Source organism: Grampus griseus (genome assembly GCF_964374135.1).
Source record: "Grampus griseus genome assembly, chromosome: 2".
NCBI lineage: Eukaryota > Metazoa > Chordata > Mammalia > Artiodactyla > Delphinidae > Grampus > Grampus griseus.
Window position 1 is genome coordinate 135,259,290 of NC_139018.1, and position 18,208 is coordinate 135,277,497.

General features: G+C 42.4%; 1 protein-coding gene across 6 annotated transcripts in view; it reads left to right on the top strand.

Annotated features, from left to right (window-relative positions):
- Positions 1-18,208, top strand: part of AKAP13 (A-kinase anchoring protein 13) — a gene marked incomplete at its 5' end in the record, with an annotated part of 342,651 nt that overhangs the window by 141,784 nt on the left and 182,659 nt on the right. For all 6 annotated transcript variants that reach the window (XM_082649215.1, XM_082649216.1, XM_082649217.1 and 3 more), the window contains 2 exons: positions 1,664-1,960; positions 12,102-12,285. In XM_082649215.1, the coding sequence (XP_082505341.1) occupies positions 1,664-1,960; positions 12,102-12,285 (481 nt within the window). The remainder of the gene's footprint in view (positions 1-1,663; positions 1,961-12,101; positions 12,286-18,208) is intronic.

An 18,208-nucleotide genomic window follows, 5' to 3' on the forward strand; every position in this document is an offset into this window, starting at 1 on the left:
AGCTGTCACCCCTCCCTCTTTATAAGCAATGTGTTACAAAACTTTTGCATCATGATATAATAGGCCATGACCTTTGGCATCCGACTTGAATTTGAATGATGGATTCTGCTTCTTCACATGTGTGTAAACTTGGGCAAATTACTTCTTGAAGTCTCAGTTTTCTTATCTGTAATGTGAGGACAATATGCACCTCATAAATTTGTTGTGTAGAGAAAATGACATGTCAGATGCCTGGTATGTGGTAGGTTCTTGGTTAGTAAGTATTGATGCTTGTTACCATCCTCAGATTACACAGCAGGGAGAGATTTCTTTTGTCACAAAGTAAAGGCTTAAAGAGGCCCCTGGGGAAAAAGTATATGTGGAAAAAAACTATTGTTTTCTCTTTCAAAGACAGCAGAAAGCTTACTTTGTTCTGTGAGGTGTGAAGCCTCGTTGGCTGTGCCCGTGGTCTGGAGAGCCAGATTCAGGGACCCTCCTCCTCACCCCGCTGCTGGGAAGCGGTCAGTGCGAGCCGGTGGGCTCAGGGGAGCCCAGGCCTCAGGTGCCTGCAGTTTATCAGGCAGCGCACCAGGGGGAGCAACTCAAACAGAAGCATCAACTTCATTTCCTTTTCTTTTTTCTCATCAGAAAGATACTTATGAAAGAAATGATGATGTTAGGAGCATAGTTCCAGCTAGTTGAGATCAGTGCCTGAAAGTTGAGGAAAAACGTGTCTTGATTAATATTCTGTATCTTGGAAATACTTAGTTCTGTGAGGCTGAAAACCCAGAGAAAGTCTGATTCTCCAGGAAGGCCTCCCCACGGGGAACACTGCTGTTAAACCTTCCTGGTCTTACTTGAGCAGAGCTCTTTGAGGTGACACGTAGCTTGCTGCCAATGTCGCAGCTCGTGAGGTCTCTGCCCCTCTGGACAGTGGGCACTGCAGTCTCTGGCATGCTTGCTTCTCCTCAACCAGGTTTCTAGCCACAGCATTGTGTCATCCCTGGGTGACCTGGGTGATTTGATTGAAGTTCTCTTTACGTTACAGGAAAGAACGTGTATCTCAGAGCAAAAGTTATTTTCTAGGCTTTGAATTGCTTCATAATAGTAAAATAAAATCAAGTCGTTTTGTACTTTTCTAAGTCCTTCCTCATTTGCTCAGTTGTATCGTAGTGAAAGTGAGGCAGGTTCTGGGGCATCTATACAATTCCTGCCATGTAACCTGTATGAGTGACTTTTTTCCTGTTGGGTTTTCGGATCCAGAGCAGTTCGGGAGGGGTTAGACTTCCCATTGTACGCTAGGCCTTGCAAGGTCCTTCAGCTTTCGTTCTTTAATTTGTTCAAATTGAACCGCTGTAGTTCAGTGTATATTGAGATTTTCAGAGACTCTTAGTACCAAACACTACGCTGCTGGCACGGTGGCAGCTGGAATACAAAGTTATTTGTTCTTTGGTAGGGGAACCAATTCATATTTGCAAATAGCAATTGTAAAAATGAGTTGGAAATGGAGTTTTAAGAAGTTTGGAAGATTGCTGTTAGAGCTCGGAGGAAGGAGAGGTTTGTTTTAGGAAGGGGAGCTTGTATGTCATGCAGGAAGAGCCGAGAAGCAACCCCCCTCCCCGCAGTGTCCTCCTTTCAGGAGAGGGCTCTAATCCTGTTTTCCTTGCTGCGTGTGTTTCCTTAGGTCATGACTGCTGCGAGACGGTGAAGGTGCTGCTCTGTGCTTCCAAAGAGGGCCTGCCTGTGTTTGTGGTGGCGGAAGAAGACTTCAGGTTCATCCAGGACGAGGCCTACGATGCAGCCCAGTTCCTGGCAACCAGTGCTGGAAATCAGCAGGCTCTGAACTTCACCCGTTTCCTGGATCGGTCAGGACCCCCGTCCACGGATGTGAATTCCCTTGATGAGAAGGTTTCCCTGGCGTTCAGGCACCTGAAGCTGCCAGCGGAGTGGAATGTGTTGGGAACAGATGCAGCTTCGCATGGTAAGAACTTCAGTGACCCACAGTCTCTGAATTTGGAATTCTTGTGTTTTTGGATGGGGCTGCTTTTATATGGCGATTGTCTTCACATCTGCCACGGTGGCTGAATAGACCTTGCAGTTACTATAGCTTAGTGACCTCGATGGCCTCTCTCCTGGGTTCTTCAGCTTAGCTGTTAGTCCTGTTCTTGCAGTGAAATGACCCCAGAGAGAGCTTGCTGTTGTCGTCGGCAGCTCTCATTTAAAGTAGAGGGTGGCCAATCAAAAAATGGGCAGAAGACCTAAATAGATATTTCTCCAAAGAAGACATACAGATGGCCAAGAAGCACGTGAAGAGCTGCTCAACATGACTAATTATTAGAGAAATGCAAATCAAAACTACAGTGAGGTATCACCTCACACCAGTTAGAATGGGCTTCATCAGAAAATCTACAAACAAATGCTGGAGAAGGTGTGGAGAAAAGGGAACCCTCTTGCACTGTTGGTGGGAATGTAAATTGATACAGCCACTATGGAGAACAGTATGGAGGTTCCTTAAAAAACTAAAAATAGAGTTACCAAATGACCCAGCAATCCCACTACTGGGCATATACCCAGAGAAAACCATAACTCAAAAAGGCACATGCAGGGCTTCGCTGGTGGCGCAGTGGTTGAGGGTCCGCCTGCCGATGCAGGGAACGCGGGTTCGTGCCCCGGTCTGGGAGGATCCCGCATGCCACGGGGCGGCTGGGCCCGTGAGCCATGGCCGCTGGGCCTGTGCGTCCGGAGCCCGCGTACCGCAAAAAAAAAAAAAAAAAGACACATGCACCCCAATGTTCATTGCAGCACTATTTACAATAGCCAGGTCATGGAAGCAACTTAAATGCCCATTGACAGAAGAGTGGATAAAACAGATGTGGCACTTATATACAATGGAATATTACTCAGCCATAAAAAGGAACAAAACTGGGTCATTTGTGGAGATGTGGGTGGATCTGGAGACTGTCATACAGAGTGAATCAAGTCAGAAAGAGAAAAACAGATATTGTATATTAACGCATATATGTGGAACCTAGAAAAATGGTACAAATGAACCAGTTTTCAGGGCAGAAACAGAGACACAGATGTAGAGAACAAACGTATCGACACCAAGGGGGGAAAGTGGCGGTGGTGGTGGTGGGATGAATTGGGAGATTGGGATTGACATATATACACTAATATGTATAAAATAGATAACTAATAAGAACCTGCTGTATAAAAAATAAATAAAATAATATTCAAAAAAAACAAAATAAAGTAGAGGTTGGCATGTCGCCCTTCCATGGGCCCAGATTTCAGGCTTGATCTCCTATGTGTAGAAAGAGACCTGACTTTCATGAGGAGGGTAGCAGAGTAACTTGGGATACTTCTTTCATGTTTAATTATCAAAGCAGGGTTTTCCTTATTGTCTTCTCAAGTTCTCTAGAGAGTCCACGAAGTTGGAGGAAAGGAAAAGACTGGGAAGTAATTGGGGGGCAGCACGAGAGCAGGCTGAGCTCTGGAAAACCCTGCACATTTTTAACCAGAGTATTTTCACTCTTGTTTATTTTATCTACTGGCTCTCCATATGAGAGTTCATTGAAGGAAGGGCTCTACTTTTTAAAAAACACTGATGTAGTAAGTATCTATTTATGTTCCTCTTATTCAGACAGGGGATTTCCTGTGTAATTATTCTTGTGGCAAATGACATCTACTAGATATTGTGAATATATATGTATGTGTACACACACACACACACACACACACACACACACACACACACACACGTATTTAATGAAGCAACATATACCTGGAGTCCAATAAATAACATCATCTTTCCCTCCTGAGTGCAAATCATGGAAAGATTTAGGAGTTACACAGAGTTTAAAATGTTTGCCTTTTTCCTGACAAAAGCTAGATTGAAAGGCTGACTTCAGACCGCTTGCCAGAAGGGGTTGCATATCCTTTCTACTTTATTTCTGAAAGAGCTGGACAACCACAGGACTGCCCTTCAGCGTCCACCAGCTTTGATTATTGTGTTATGTAGGGGAGCACCCAGAAGTCACCCTCCCCACCCCCCCGCAGGCAAGCAGATCCTGAGGAGAAGCGCTGAGCCAGGGGCACGCTCAGTTCCTGCTCCCGCAGACCTGTCAAGTAACTGTTCTTCCTCCCGTGGAAGAATGGTGAGGAAGTGTTTGCTAGTTTGGGCTCTCTTAAACCCACTGAATTTAACTATTAAGGCAGTGATCAGCTGCAAGAATGATGTCCCTCACTATTACTGGCTTCCTGTCAAGGTAACGACCGGGGCCCTCCTGCCAGGTAAAATACAAAAGAAAGCGTGGACTCTAAAATGAAGGGAAAAAACACTTGTCCCTTGTCCCTTTCTTATTAATACAACGTCTCAGAAACCTCTGCATTGCTGAGATCTAGAGATCAAAATATTTGCCATTATACAGGACACGGGCACCTTTTCGGAAATCTAATGTTTGGAAACCTAGCTCATGCTGTTTCTGTGTTGTGATCAGAATGATTATTCTGGTTGACCTTTATAAATCAGTATCAGAAAGGATTTCATTAGTTATTTGTGGGGCTTAAAGTTTATTTTGTGTGGTTTTGCTTTGTCCTGTTTAAAGAGGGTACAGGAATTGGATAGTTGGTTCATGCCACATGATTGGAAAGAACTGTTAGAAAAGCACAGGTCGGAGACTTTAGGCATATCCTTCCCTTCTCTGGGTCTTAGCATCTTTGTCTTTAATAGGCAGCTCGCCAGCTTTAATGTTTTTATAGTCTTTCCATGTGCTTCTGAAGTTTCTGATGTACAAAATTGTTCAAGCAGTGCTAGTGAAGACTAAATCAAATTTGAACACTTACGGAAATGCCTGAAAACCACAATAACGTGCCATTACACACCTTTAGGAAGACCAAAATTAAAAATACCAAGCACTGGGCTTCCCTGGGTGGCACAGTGGTTGAGAGTCCGCCTGCCGATGCAGGGGACACGGGTTCGTGCCCCGGTCCGGGAAGATCCCACATGCCGCGGAGCAGCTGGGCCCGTGAGCCATGGCCGCTCAGCCTGTGCGTCCGGAGCCTGTGCTCCGCAATGGGAGAGGCCACAACAGTGAGAGGCCCGCGTACCGCAAAAAAAAAAACAACAACAACAACCAAGCACTGGCAAGGATGCAGAACAACATCTCATACATTGCTGGTGGGAATGCAAAATAATACAGCCACTCCAGGAAACAGTTTGGCAGTCTCCTACAAAGTTAAATGTACATTTACTGTATGACCCAGCAATCCCACTTTTGGCTCTTTGTCCTAGAGAAATGAAAACTTATATTTACTCAAAAAAATCTTTTCACAAATGTGCCTATAGCAGCATTATTTATAATCATCCCGAACTAGAAACAACCCAGATCTCCCTCATTGGGTGACTATGTATGCAAACTGTGGTACATCCATACAGTGGAATACTACTCAGCAATAAAAAAGGAGCAAACTGTTGACATGTGCATCAACTTGAATGCATTTTAAATGCATTGCACTAAGAAGTCAGTTTCCAAAGTTATTTACTCTACGATTCTATTTATATGATACTCTAGAAAGGGCAAAATTGTAGGAACAGAAAATAGTTTAGTAGTTGCCAGGGGCTAGAAGTAGGGAAAAGGTCTGACCACAGAGGGGTATCATGGGGGAGTTCTTTGGGTGTTGAAATGGTTTTGTGTCTTAGTGGTGGTGGTTTTAAGAATCTATGCGTGTGCTCAAACTCATAGGACTGTTCACCCCCCAAAAGTGAATTTTATTGTACATAAACTAAAAACAAAAGAACAAAAGAAATTGAACAAGTTAACTGTATACTTTACAAGGTGAAATGCATGCAAGGGACTAATGGCTGTGATTTCAAGTGCTGGATTCACATTCTGCAGTTGAAATTGTTCAGTTAATTGTGGATTAGAATCTGCAAACAGTGGGTATTTTAAGGCTGAATAGCATCAATTAAGAGGTCTTTGCTTACTGTTGGGGGACAAATGCAAAGGAACACTCTGCTTACAGCAGTGAGTTGTACATCAGATGCTTTTTTAAAGGTGTTTAAAGGAAGAAGGTACGAAGTCAGCTTATTGCCTGGGATAATCATGCAGCTAAACAGGGCACGTTGTTACATAACAGGACTACTTGCTGTTGAAAGCTAGGATGTTTACAGGTGTTCCAGCCTGATACTTGTACAAAGGAGTCATGTAAGATTTATGGTTAATCCTCCCACTCTAATCGTTTAAGATGTAGTGCTTTTTAACTTTTTTTCAGGTCAGTGACTCCTTTGAAAATAGCTCGGATTTCTCCTCAGGAAAAGATATACATAGGGGCTACCTGCAAAAATTTACATATTGTTTCGGGGATTCAGTCTCCCTGAACCGCAGGCGTGAACATGATGTTAAGAACTCTTGGCTTAGGCTTGATATTGTAAAGTAGAAAGAGCATAGGCTGCAGAGTCAGTTTGTTGATATCCAGTCTTCATTGCAAGAGTTTGTGCAGAATACTTAATCTGTCTGTTTCTCAATTTCTTCATCTGTAAAATGGAGGAAAATATATCCAATAGTGTGTGCTACTTTGCAGGCTCTTTATTTTTAATGTACCATGACCAATGTCCAGTAGCCTTTTGAAGACAAAACACTGGTGAGCTCTGATGAGGGAAAGTGACATGTTCTATAAAAGGATAAAACAGTATAGAACTTAAAAGAAAAAACCTCTTTGAAGCAGAATGAGACTGTTTTTTTTTAAGCTTATTTCTACAGGCAGTCCTTACTTTAAATATCAGCAAGAGGGAATTTGTCCATTTTATTCTTCCAAGAGTTCTTTAATCCCTAGTTACATAAAGCACTGTACTTCAGCCTTAGTTCTGCCTTAAAGGCAAATAATATGGATTCGTCTGGGTGGAGGGTGAATGGTGGGGTTGGAATATCTTCCCTCTGATTACCAAGTCTCACTTAGTTGTCTCAGCTCTTCAGTGCCTTTGTGGTTAGTGAAATGGTGAATTAGGATGGTTTTTCCCCTGAAAGATGCTTGTACAGTAGCAATCAGCATAACTCTCAGGTAACAAAGGGTGGGCCTTTGAGGTCCTGGGGGAAATCTGCATTCTTATTTAGTCATGGTGCTGTATAACTAAACGAAAAGAAGATCTAATCACCTCTGGGATGGGACCCCTCCCCACATAGAGAAATTTGGATGGAGAGAAGGATGAGACAGGTTTAAGCCAGGCTGCACTAAAAGCAGTCTGTGTGTTCTCAGTTCTTTATATCTGATGTTGGTTAATAGAACCACAACCTTAATCATTTAGTGTTTTAGTTCCCACACCTTTTCCAGATTGATAGCTTTCCAAGAAAATGTTTCCTTAGCTACACCCACTAGTAATTTTGTATGTTTTCAGCTATCGTAGCTGCTAAAAAAGAACATAATAAAATATTAAAAGATATTTTAATAATATATAATATTTTAATAGTCTAAGGGATTGACTCCAGGACAAGTGGTTCCTTGTAATGGCAGCACTTTTAACTCCAAAAGGTTTTGTTCCCTCTCAAACCTTGATTCTGTCACAAGGTTACAGGTGTCATTTTTCCAAATGCCCGTTTCTCACATGGGCCTGCTGTTTACCTTCCCCATGGGGTGTGAGAATTCCTGCATCATGTGGGACTTGAGGTTTATTTAAGAAGTAGTACAGAATAGTACAAAGAATGGTGATTTTGGAGTCTCATAGATACACAGTCGAAGAGTCCTGTGAGCAGCATGGATCAATGGGGTAGGAAAAGTACCTGTAGCCTTTGAATACTATTTTGTTCACAGAACTCAGAACGTTTTGCTTAGACAGAAAACCTGACGACTTGAAAAGGTGCAGCCATCTCTCCTGCTTCTCACGGTCTAATGCCTGTGAGGCCCAGCGCCTTTCTCTGCAGAGCTGAGGGAATGCGTGGAGGGGTGCTTCCAGCATACAAGCAGATACTAAACAGGACTTCAGACATTTTCTCCTACCTTCTCCGTGGGAAGCTGGGCCCACAGAGAGATTTTGCCAGTTTAACAAGGTTAAACAGGAAAACTAACCAGCCAACATATGGCCTATGAAATAACACTACAGCATAAAGGAAATGGAAAAGTATCATGAATATTCAGATGGAAGACTCTAATTTTTGTTCAGAAACCAAAGAAAAATTTAGAAGAGGTTTGCCATTTGTCCTTTAAAAGATTGAAGAAGTCAGACCTATTATAAAATAGGAAGGAAGGAAGGAAGGAGAAGGAAGCAACAAGGAGAAAAATAAGTTTAATGATTTTTGTCAGTCAGAGTCACCCAGAGTATCAGAATCAGTAGGAAAATATGTATTAAGATGTTTCAGGGAATGGCTTGCACAATGGTGGGGGCTGGCTAAGCAAGTCCAAAATTTATAGGGTAGGAGGGGAAGAGAAAATCACGGGCAAGCTCAAACCCACCAGCATGAGCCAAAGCTGTCATCCTCAGACAGGAAGGGGAAATCCTGAGCCGGATGGCACTCCACGAGCACAGCCTGACGCTGTCCTCCTCAGGCGGGATTTCTTCTCTCTCCAGGGGAAATCTCAGCCCTGCTTTTAAAGCCTTCCAACTGATTCTGTTAGGCCTACCCAGATTAGCCAGGATAATCTTCCTTATTACATCAACTGATTAGGCACTTTAATTACTGCAAAAAAGCCATCACAATGAGGGCAGAGATGGAAGGGAGTTGGCTTAAATGATGCAAGGACATCCAGAATCCCAGAGCATAATTAAATTCAAATTGGGGATAAAGGACCCAATTGACATCATAGGAAAAGCAGTTAGTGACCTGAAAAACGAAGTTGAGTAGCTCTCACAATACAGAGGGAAAACACAAAGATCACAAGAGAGGAAAAAGCAGAGTAAAGAGGTTGATTCTAAATTATAGGTGCTCTGGATTTTAAACCGAGACAAAAGGAACAAAAGCAATGATGCAAGGTATGTTAGGTAAGAGAAATTATTTTTGGAGGAAAACCTGAGAAGGTACCTTTTTTTTTTTTTTTTTTTTTTTTGCGGTACGTGGGCCTCTCACTGCTGTGGCCTCTCCCGCTGCGGAGCACAGGCTCCAGACGCGCAGGCTCAGCGGCCATGGCTCACAGGCGCAGCCGCTCTGCGGCATGTGGGATCCTCCCGGACCGGGGCACGAACCCATGTCCCCTGCATCGGCAGGCGGACCCCCAACCACCGCGCCACCAGGGAAGCCCCAAGAAGGTACTTTTTAAACTACAATATTAGAATGCTTGCATGATTGATTTTTACAAAAAGAAACGGGGTGGAGTAATGGAAAGGGTATGGTTTCTAGACCCAAGACAAGAATTTTCAAATCTTGATGATTTTTGCTGTGAGTAAGTTATTAACCTGTCTTCATCTGCAAAATGAGGATAATGAGACCTCACACGGTTATTGTAAGAATGATAAAAGTGAATACAAACAGTTTAGCCCAGTGCGTGACACTTAGTCTTCACCAGATATTACTTTTCTTATTATCTGTTGATTGCAGAGAGGGGGTGACCTAAAAGCACATGTGGCACCTGCTGCTAAGGAAGTTAGGATGAGATTTGGGAGCCTGCAGGTGCTGGAATTGGGGTGCCAGCTTGGAGCAGGTGTATGGCCTTGTTATTGGAACTCTACTCTTCTTTTTTTTTCCCCCACCAAGAATGTGAGATCTTTTTTCTTTTTAATTTTATTTATTTTTTTATACAGCAGGTTCTTATTAGTTATCTGTTTTGTACATATTAGTGTATACATGTCAATCCCAATCTCCCAATTCATCCCACCACCACCACCCGCCACCCACACTTTCCCCTCTTGGTGTTGGAACTCTACTCTTGAAGGCTGAGCTGACTCAGAGCAAGTAGGGGATGAGAAAGGGCGGGGGTGTAGAGGAAACTACTTTAAGGAGGTGTCAGGTAGTGAGACCGGACTTAGCTAGTCTCTGAAAAATCACCTAGTTCCTGGGTAGTACCTTATTAGCTTTTTTGTATTTGATAAGGATGTCAGAGTGCCTGTGAACAACAGTAAGGCACAAGTTAGATGGTGATATTTGATCTTTTCTGAAGGTTCTTTCTGTCCTTCTGTCTGGCCTGGTCACCTGCTCTGAGTTGTTGATTATTAAAATTTGTACCTACACGTGCAGTGGTTTCTTCTGTAGTGTTGATGTCTTTCCAGCCTGTGCTGAACATCATATAAATCCTGAATTAGTCAGTGTGCAGAGTTCTATAGGGAAAGTGTAAAATATGAAAGATAGTTTTTGCTTCCAAGGAAATTTACCCCGGCAGTAAGGAGATAAGACTAAGGCACATGTGACGTTAGAAGACAGTGCAGTTCATGTAAAACTGCAGGGTCAAAGATGCCTTCATTCTTACCGTGCTGCTCACGTACAGAAGCATTGGGGACTTCAGTGTAAGGAGAAAACACTGGGGTCCAAGAAGTCTGAGAATGCTCAGTGAGGAAGTTGAGACCTGCGGGAAGCCACGGAGAATGAGCGATGTTAGCTCAGCTGAGGAGATGAAAGCAAGCACAACTGCAGGGCACCATTCCCGTTTCCAGACCCTGAGTGGTGGTCCCTGTGGTTAAGTAAGCCAGCATCGTGGGCTGTGTACTGAAGCCCTGGGGTAGCTGTAGCTCCTGCCTTAACAGGTTGGGCACAAGAGGATGCCCTAGGCACAGAGAATGTTGCCAGGGAACGTAGAATGTGATTGGAAGTTGGGAGGGACAGAGAAGTGGGGTGGGGACGGAAGGAACCCAGCGATTATTCAATGAGTGCCTGCTACAGGCCATCATCTGACTAGCATGTCACCTACCCCCCTGATTTGTTACTGCAGCCATGGGAGTGAGGTGGTGGTACCCCACTCTAGGGATGAAGAGAATGAAGCTCAGAACTGAAATGGATTATGCCCAGTCACATGATGGTAAATGCCAAATTTGAACCCAGATTTGTCTAACTCCAAAGCCCTTCCTCATTCTGCCACTTTCTTTTTTCAAAATTTATTTATTTATTTATTTATTTATTTATTTATTTATTTATTTATTTATTTATTTATTTATTTATTTATGGCTGCATTGGGTCTTCGCTGCTGCGCATGGGCACCTCTCTAGTTGTGGCGAGCGGGGGCTACTCTTCACCACGGTGCTTGGGCCTTTCACCGCCGTGGCTTCTCCTGTTGTGGAGCATGGGCTCTAGGCATGCGGGCTTCAGCACCTGTGGCCCACGGGCTCCAGAGCACAGGCTCAGTAGTTGTGGCACACGGGCTTAGTTGCTCCGCGGTATGTGGGATCTTCCCGGATTAGGGCTCGAACCTGTGTCCCTTGCATCGGCAGGCGGATTCTCAACCACTGCGCCACCAGAGAAGCCCCCTCTGCCATTTTCAAAGTGACTCTGTACCAAAAAGGGACCTTGACTTCACCTCAGGTGAAATAGACACATATTTTTCTTTCTGAAGGTGTTAGCATATCATCTCGGAGTTAGTCTTTCTTATGCCTGGAGATGCATTTCTTTCTTTCATTAAGCAACCAACCAAAAAAGCTGGCTGTGCCAACAATTTGATTTGCCCTTAATGTGGGAGAATAAAAAGACCTGTGTGTACTTAACAAGCAGAACCTGTTTTTAGTGTTTAACTAGCCAACTGCTCTCTGGGTGTTATTTTTTTTTTAAGTAATTATACCCTTTTTGACATACCTGTCTAAGCCCCAATAACTATTCTCCTTGGATCCCGATCCCCATGTTATGAGACTGCATTCACTTCTTTCTTTCTTTTTCTTTTCAGGAAAAGAACATATGTGTAGTACAGTCACCCTTAAAATCTGCCTGTATAAATTTGTTGAACAAATGCATTAAATCAGAATATAGAAATGGATTCTCTTTTGTAGGACTGTCTCCTATTGGAGATTTTGCTTCTTATATTTTTTCTAGCTTCATTTTGTCTTTGAGAGCTGATTCTACTCTGCCACAAGAAAATTGTTCATGTTGTATGTTGTGGCTTAACTTGAGGATCTTAGGTGCTTGGAGGCAGTGGTGTTTACCTGAACCATCTCTTTGTTTGTTTATTTGGGTTTTCACATTCTCCTCACTGATTTTCATTTTCTCCCCCATCTGCAGATGGTGGCCCCCGAGAGACATTGATGCATTTTGCTGCACGGCTGGGGCTGCTGAGGTTGACGTGGTTCCTGTTGCAGAAGCCAGGTGGCCGCGGAGCTCTCAGCATCCACAACCAAGAAGGAGCGACCCCTGTGAGCTTGGCCTTGGAGCGGGGTTATCACAAGCTGCACAGGCTTCTAACTGAGTAAGTGCTCCTTCTTCCCACTTCCTTCTTCTCACCACCAGCCCCACCCCCGATTCATGGTAGCCCTGCCCCCTTGGCATCTGCAGCCTTCGCCAGGAACTAAAACCTCAGCTCTGTGCCTTGCCTTTCGCTGGAGGTTTATAAGCTTGGTCCCACTCACGACTTCATTCTCTGAGAGTAACACAAGTAAGTCATATTCCCATCTTTTTTCTCTCCTCTGTTTCCCTGCCCTTACTGCTTCATGCCTCTTAAATTTTACTGAAAACTCAGAATAAGTCTGGTCTGTAGGGGTAGCACTCCATTACCAAGGTATCCAGTTTTTCCCAGTTTAGTACAGAGGAAACGTTTTTTTCTGTACTATACTTTTCTTTCTGGTATGTCTTCAAGATTTGAAAGAGTTAACTAGAAGTACTTTAATAATTGCTTATGGAAAGTATGCTGAACACTGAGTTTTGGTTTGAATGTAATTTCTATAAATAAAATCGAGAGCAGTGGTCTCTTCATATGAGTAGCAGTAAAAAAGCCACTGAGCTGTCCTGGAAACGTGCAGTAGGAAATCCTGTCTATGTGTTTGTGAGTTCAATTGTTATACATTCTGACTCTTTAGAGAGTCCTTTGAAGGAAGATTGTTAGTCAAAACATTAGAAGAGTTCTTTTTTCTTTTTTCTTGAATAAATAGAAAAATAAATGCATTATGAGAGCCAACACTTTTCATTGGAATATTATAAAAGGCAGAAAATTTCAAGTATAGTTTCTCTTGTTTAATGATTTTTTATTGCTTTATGGTCATCATTATCTTTTCCACCACAAAATCTAAACAAGAATCAATCCCATTGGATCTGTGTTATTTTTTGAAGGATCCTTGTAAATTAAGTCAGTATCCCCAAATTCTCAGACATTTTGCCCATGTTAGACTTAATTTAGTTGCATTTTATTTTTTTACCATTTTAAGCTGTTGTGTGAGGGGTTATCTGGAAGGGCCAAGAAGAGATCGCAGAGTGTAATGGTACTTAGTGTTATATAAATAGGGGTTTTTTGTTTGTTTTTCTTTATCTGCCATGCTTATAACTTCCCCAGTCAAGCCAGACAGAAGGTTCTTTGCAGAAAGCTTTCTGATGGGTGCTATAGATACAATGACGGCAGGAGGGGCACACCTCATCTCAGATGAGCTTTGGATACTTGAGCTCTCCTAGGACAGTATTCCAGAGAGTGATATGTTCCATTCCTTTGTACTTCCCACCTGGCCAGTGATTTGATTCCTTCTGCTTGTTTGCCTCATGGCCTTAGGAAGACAGGCCTCTTCCCAGAAGTTGAAACAATTATCTCAGTATAACTATCGTGAAGTTCAAGTGCAGTTTCTCTAAATTCAATCTTAGAGCTCAGAGGTTTTGCTGGGAAGCAGAGTTGGTTAAGGATTGCCATCCAAATGGGGAAATAGTGATTACAACAGCTTCATTATATGCTGGGCAAGGATGTCACAAGACTATTCTTACAGCACAGCTTTAAGGAAACTAGAGTGTGTTTGTTCTTGGAGTATAGTTTTTGGCTTGCTTTATAGTGCTACCTCTGTTACATGTTGGAGAGCAACTTAGCTCCTTCTGAAGGGGAATGGGTAAGGGAAAGCCAACTTGAGAAGTCTTGGAATAGAGGACTGTAGTAGGAGAGTAGAAGCACCTTGCTGCAGATCTAGCTCTGAACTTAGATTCTTCTGGCTGTTATTGTTCTGCAACCTAGAAAAAAATGCTGAGTTATAATTAACAACTTTAAAAAAGATCGGGTGGTGATTTTCCTAAATCCTTCATTCTTACTGTGATATCAGTAGACTTTGCTAGAATTTCAACCATGAAATCAGGAAAGATCATCTTTAACAGATGAGGAAACTGAGTGGGTTAGAATGACAAGGTGGCAGGGCCAGAAACAGAAGCCACATCTCCTAACAGGCTGTCCAGAGCACCTTCCACCCCTAGGAGTCAAAGAACCCAAGAGTAGACTTCATGGGATCTGCATCCTTTGAAATTACAGGTAAAAGTTTATGCACGTGTGTTTCTGAATAAAGAGTTTGTTTTGTGAAATTCACAAAGAGATTTGTGGAAAGTTAAGAGTTGCTCCACTATATGCTGATATCTTTCTAGTAGTTCACTAAAATCTTTAGACTTGGGTGTTCTTACCCCTTCCCCCTTTCAAATTGAAAATTTTCATATAGACCTGTCTCTTATCCTCTCTTTTCAGTTAATATGAAATTGAAGTATATACACTTTACATTTATTAATAGAAGTATATAGACTTTACATTTATTCCAGCCCTAACTGAAGTATCAAGTTTATTTTACTCCTTTTATACCTCTCCCAAAATAAATGTGTTGTTTTAATTCTTTGCTGCTTACTCTGGTTTTTATGAGGGGGGGAAAGAGAGGTCATTGTGCTTATTAGGGTCCAAGTTATTTTTGTGTTTGTGTGCCTAAGGCTTATTTAGATAGTCCATTTTGATAAACTGAGTCATTTCTATGTGAAAATTGATTCTCCTGTGCTTAGAAGAAGAAGCTTTCTCTAAATAAGACTCATGTCTTTAGGGAACTCTATTTAGGACATTTTTGGCAGTTCCCCTTTTCTGTAACCCGAAACTGTTAACTTTCACTTCGTTCAGTGACAGGGAAGAGAGAGATTTTGTTGACTTATAGCTCTTTTGCTTTAGCTTGTATTTTGATTTACATTATGAATATGGATGCATTTGTGATCTGAAAATTCACCTTAAACACAAATGTTACGAGTTTTGCCTGAGAAATCTTAGTCCTGGAAGAGTACCCAGAACACCTACACCTACTTCTGCTCTTACGTAGATGCACAGTCATCTCCCACATTTTGAAGAGGAGTTGGTTGAACACCCTGCCCAAGGTCCCTTAATTAGCGATGGGCAGAGTAGGGAGAGAACCCGAGTCTTCAGGCTCTTAGTTTAGGATGCTAGGAAGTGATGATATTAGATGAGTTTTGCATTGGAGCCATCTAACAAGAGAATGTTAGAGCCAGATGCTGCCTGATATCTCGCTCACATATGACAAATAAGAAACCTTAGGACCTGGGTCACTCATTAGAGCTGAGATTGAGAGGCAGTTCCTGGTAATGGCAAAGTGTGCAAACTTTGGAGTCAAGCATAAGCTTGCATTTCAGCTCTGCCATTTTTAGCTGTATTACTTTGGTCACGTTGGGTAATTTTCCTGTCTAAGCTTCAATGTCTTCATCTGATTTTTTTTTAAAAAGGATAATAATGTCTACTTCCTAGAATGATAACTAAGGGCTGGGTGTGTACAATGTAAAAAAATCAGGGTTTATTTGTCACGTGGTTATTTCCTGGAGCAAATGTAGGGGTTATAAATATTGCAGCTTGAAGAAAGATGGTATAGTATGGTGGAATTGCTTAGGGACGAAAAACTTAATTAAAATCTAAGTTTCCTCACTTAGTAGAATGTGTGACTCACAAAAAGTCACCTACCCACTCTGAGTCTCATGTTTCTCATTCCTTATGGATAGTATATCTAGTCTGTTGACATCATCAGGTCGTTAGAACCAAGTGAGATTTATGCAGATACCTTGTTAAACTCTAAGGGGCTCTATGTGAAAGTTTCCTATGTAGTCATAAAATCAGTGAAATGATAGTTCACTGGTCAGTGAAACTCATATTCCCATTGATTGATCTGGTTACACTTTATTTATTTATTTATTTATTTATTTATTTATTTATTTTTTTTTTGAGGTACGCAGGCCTCTCACTGTTGTGGCCTCTCCCGTTGCAGAGCACAGGCTCTGGACGCGCAGGCTCAGCGGCCATGGCTCACAGGCCCAGCCGCTCCGCGGCATGTGGAATCTTCCCGAACCGGGGCACGAACCCATGTCCCCTGCATCGGCAGGCGGACTCTCAACCACTGTGCCACCAGGAAAGCCCTGGTTACACTATCTTTTTTTGTAATGTTTATTGTAGTTCTCAGTGAATTACAGTTAGTAGAAAGGTTGGGAGAATTGTAGTGAGGCAGGCTAGTTTTGACTCCATGGTCTGCCTCTTATGGAGCGATGTGATCTTGGGTGATCCACTTCACCTCCTCAGTGCCTTGTTTGTAACATGGGAAGAATAAGAGGACTATCTTCAGGGGGTTGCTTTGAGAAATGAACAAAAGAATGCATAACATATCAGTGAGAGAGGGGCATAAAACAGTGACTGACATAAATGTTATCTATTATTGCTCTTAATTTTCCTTTCCTTCTAGGCCTGTATCAATTTTTCATACATTAAGAAAGTATGGACACAGTCTTGAAGTATTTTCAGGCAGCATTTGGACATCCCTATTTAATAAGAGTTTGCAATTATTCCCTTGTGTAATAGATAACACTTTAAAAAATTAGTTTGGCTCTCTGATATATGCTGTGATGTTGATGGAACTAGGAACTCTAGATTGGTAAGGAATCATTTACAATGCTGTTACTCTTACAGGAAGAGTATATCTTTGAAGAATTTCAACTCTCTAGTGTTGACATAAAAGTGCGAAAATATTTTATTTGCCCTAAGAGTGAGTTTAAAAGTATTTGTCCTCGGGCTTCCCTGGTGGCGCAGTGGTTGAGAATCTGCCTGCTAATGCAGGGGACACAGGTTCGAGCCCTGGTCTGGGAAGATCCCACATGCCGCGGAGCAACTGGGCCCATGAACAACAATTACTGAGCCTGCGCGTCTGGAGCCTGTGATCCTCAACAAGAGAGGCTGCGATAGGGAGAGGCCCACGCACCGCGATGAAGAGTGGCCCCCTCTTGCCACAACTAGAGAAAGCCCTCGCACAGAAACGAAGACCCAACACAGCCAAAAATAAATAAATAAATAATTCACGACATGTCAATATTTAATTAAGAAAAAAGTATTTGTCCTCATACTTCATCTCATGTATCAGTTCATCAGTTGTATCAGTTCAACAAATCTTTATTTGTTGAATGCCTACAATGCACTAGAAGTCATGGTTGGTACATTACACATAATGTTTCGTTTTAACCTTATTACAACCTTTTGAAATATGTATTATCTGTTTTACAGATGAAATATGGAGGCTCAGAGAATTGAAGTAACTAGCCAAGGCTTTATAGAAATGGTAGAGCTACTAGTACACACACATCTGTGGAATTCCAAGACCCATATTCTTCCGTCTACAAAAATTTGACAGAAGGAAAGAGACTTGGGAAAAGGCCCCTGGGATACTGGATGAAAAGCACTTCATTAGGAAAGGGTAATAGGCTTTCCATTTAGTCCTAGCCTCTACTTTCCTGAGGAGAACAAGACCCTCACTAAAATCTTTACATTTGTATTACCCATCATACGGTTTTAAAACTATTTTTGGTTACCCTTAGGCTGTCTTTTTACATTTTGATTCTCCTGACAGCCTAATGAGAGGGTCGGTGGCATTATCCCTGTTTTATAATCAGGGAAACTGAGGCCAGAGAGGTAAAGTGAGTTGCCCAACATCACAAGGCTACAAACCAGGCTCAGGCTCAGAGTCCAGTGAACGATCTGCTTAGGTTGAGATGACCCATGTGCATATGCAGAGCACAGACCCAGCCTGGCGAACACTAGGCTCTCAGTCAGTGGTTTATTATTGTAGCATGCAGTATTGGCCCCTCTCAATCTGTGTCTGTAGTTCCCAAGTCCTTCTTTTGACACATTTGCACTTGAAACCTGGGTCAGGGTCAGGTGGTAGAGTAGCTAGTACTCAAGTGTACATATTTCACAATGGAACCGAGTCCTGTTGAGCAAGATGTTCTGTTGACATAGTGGCTGCCTTTTTAGGGTTCTCTTCAGGTACTAGACAGGTGAGTCCTCAGTAGCCCAATCTGGTGTAAAACAAGTTTGGAGCCTTTGCTTTTGCTTAGGAGGGGAAAGGATGAAACAAATGTAC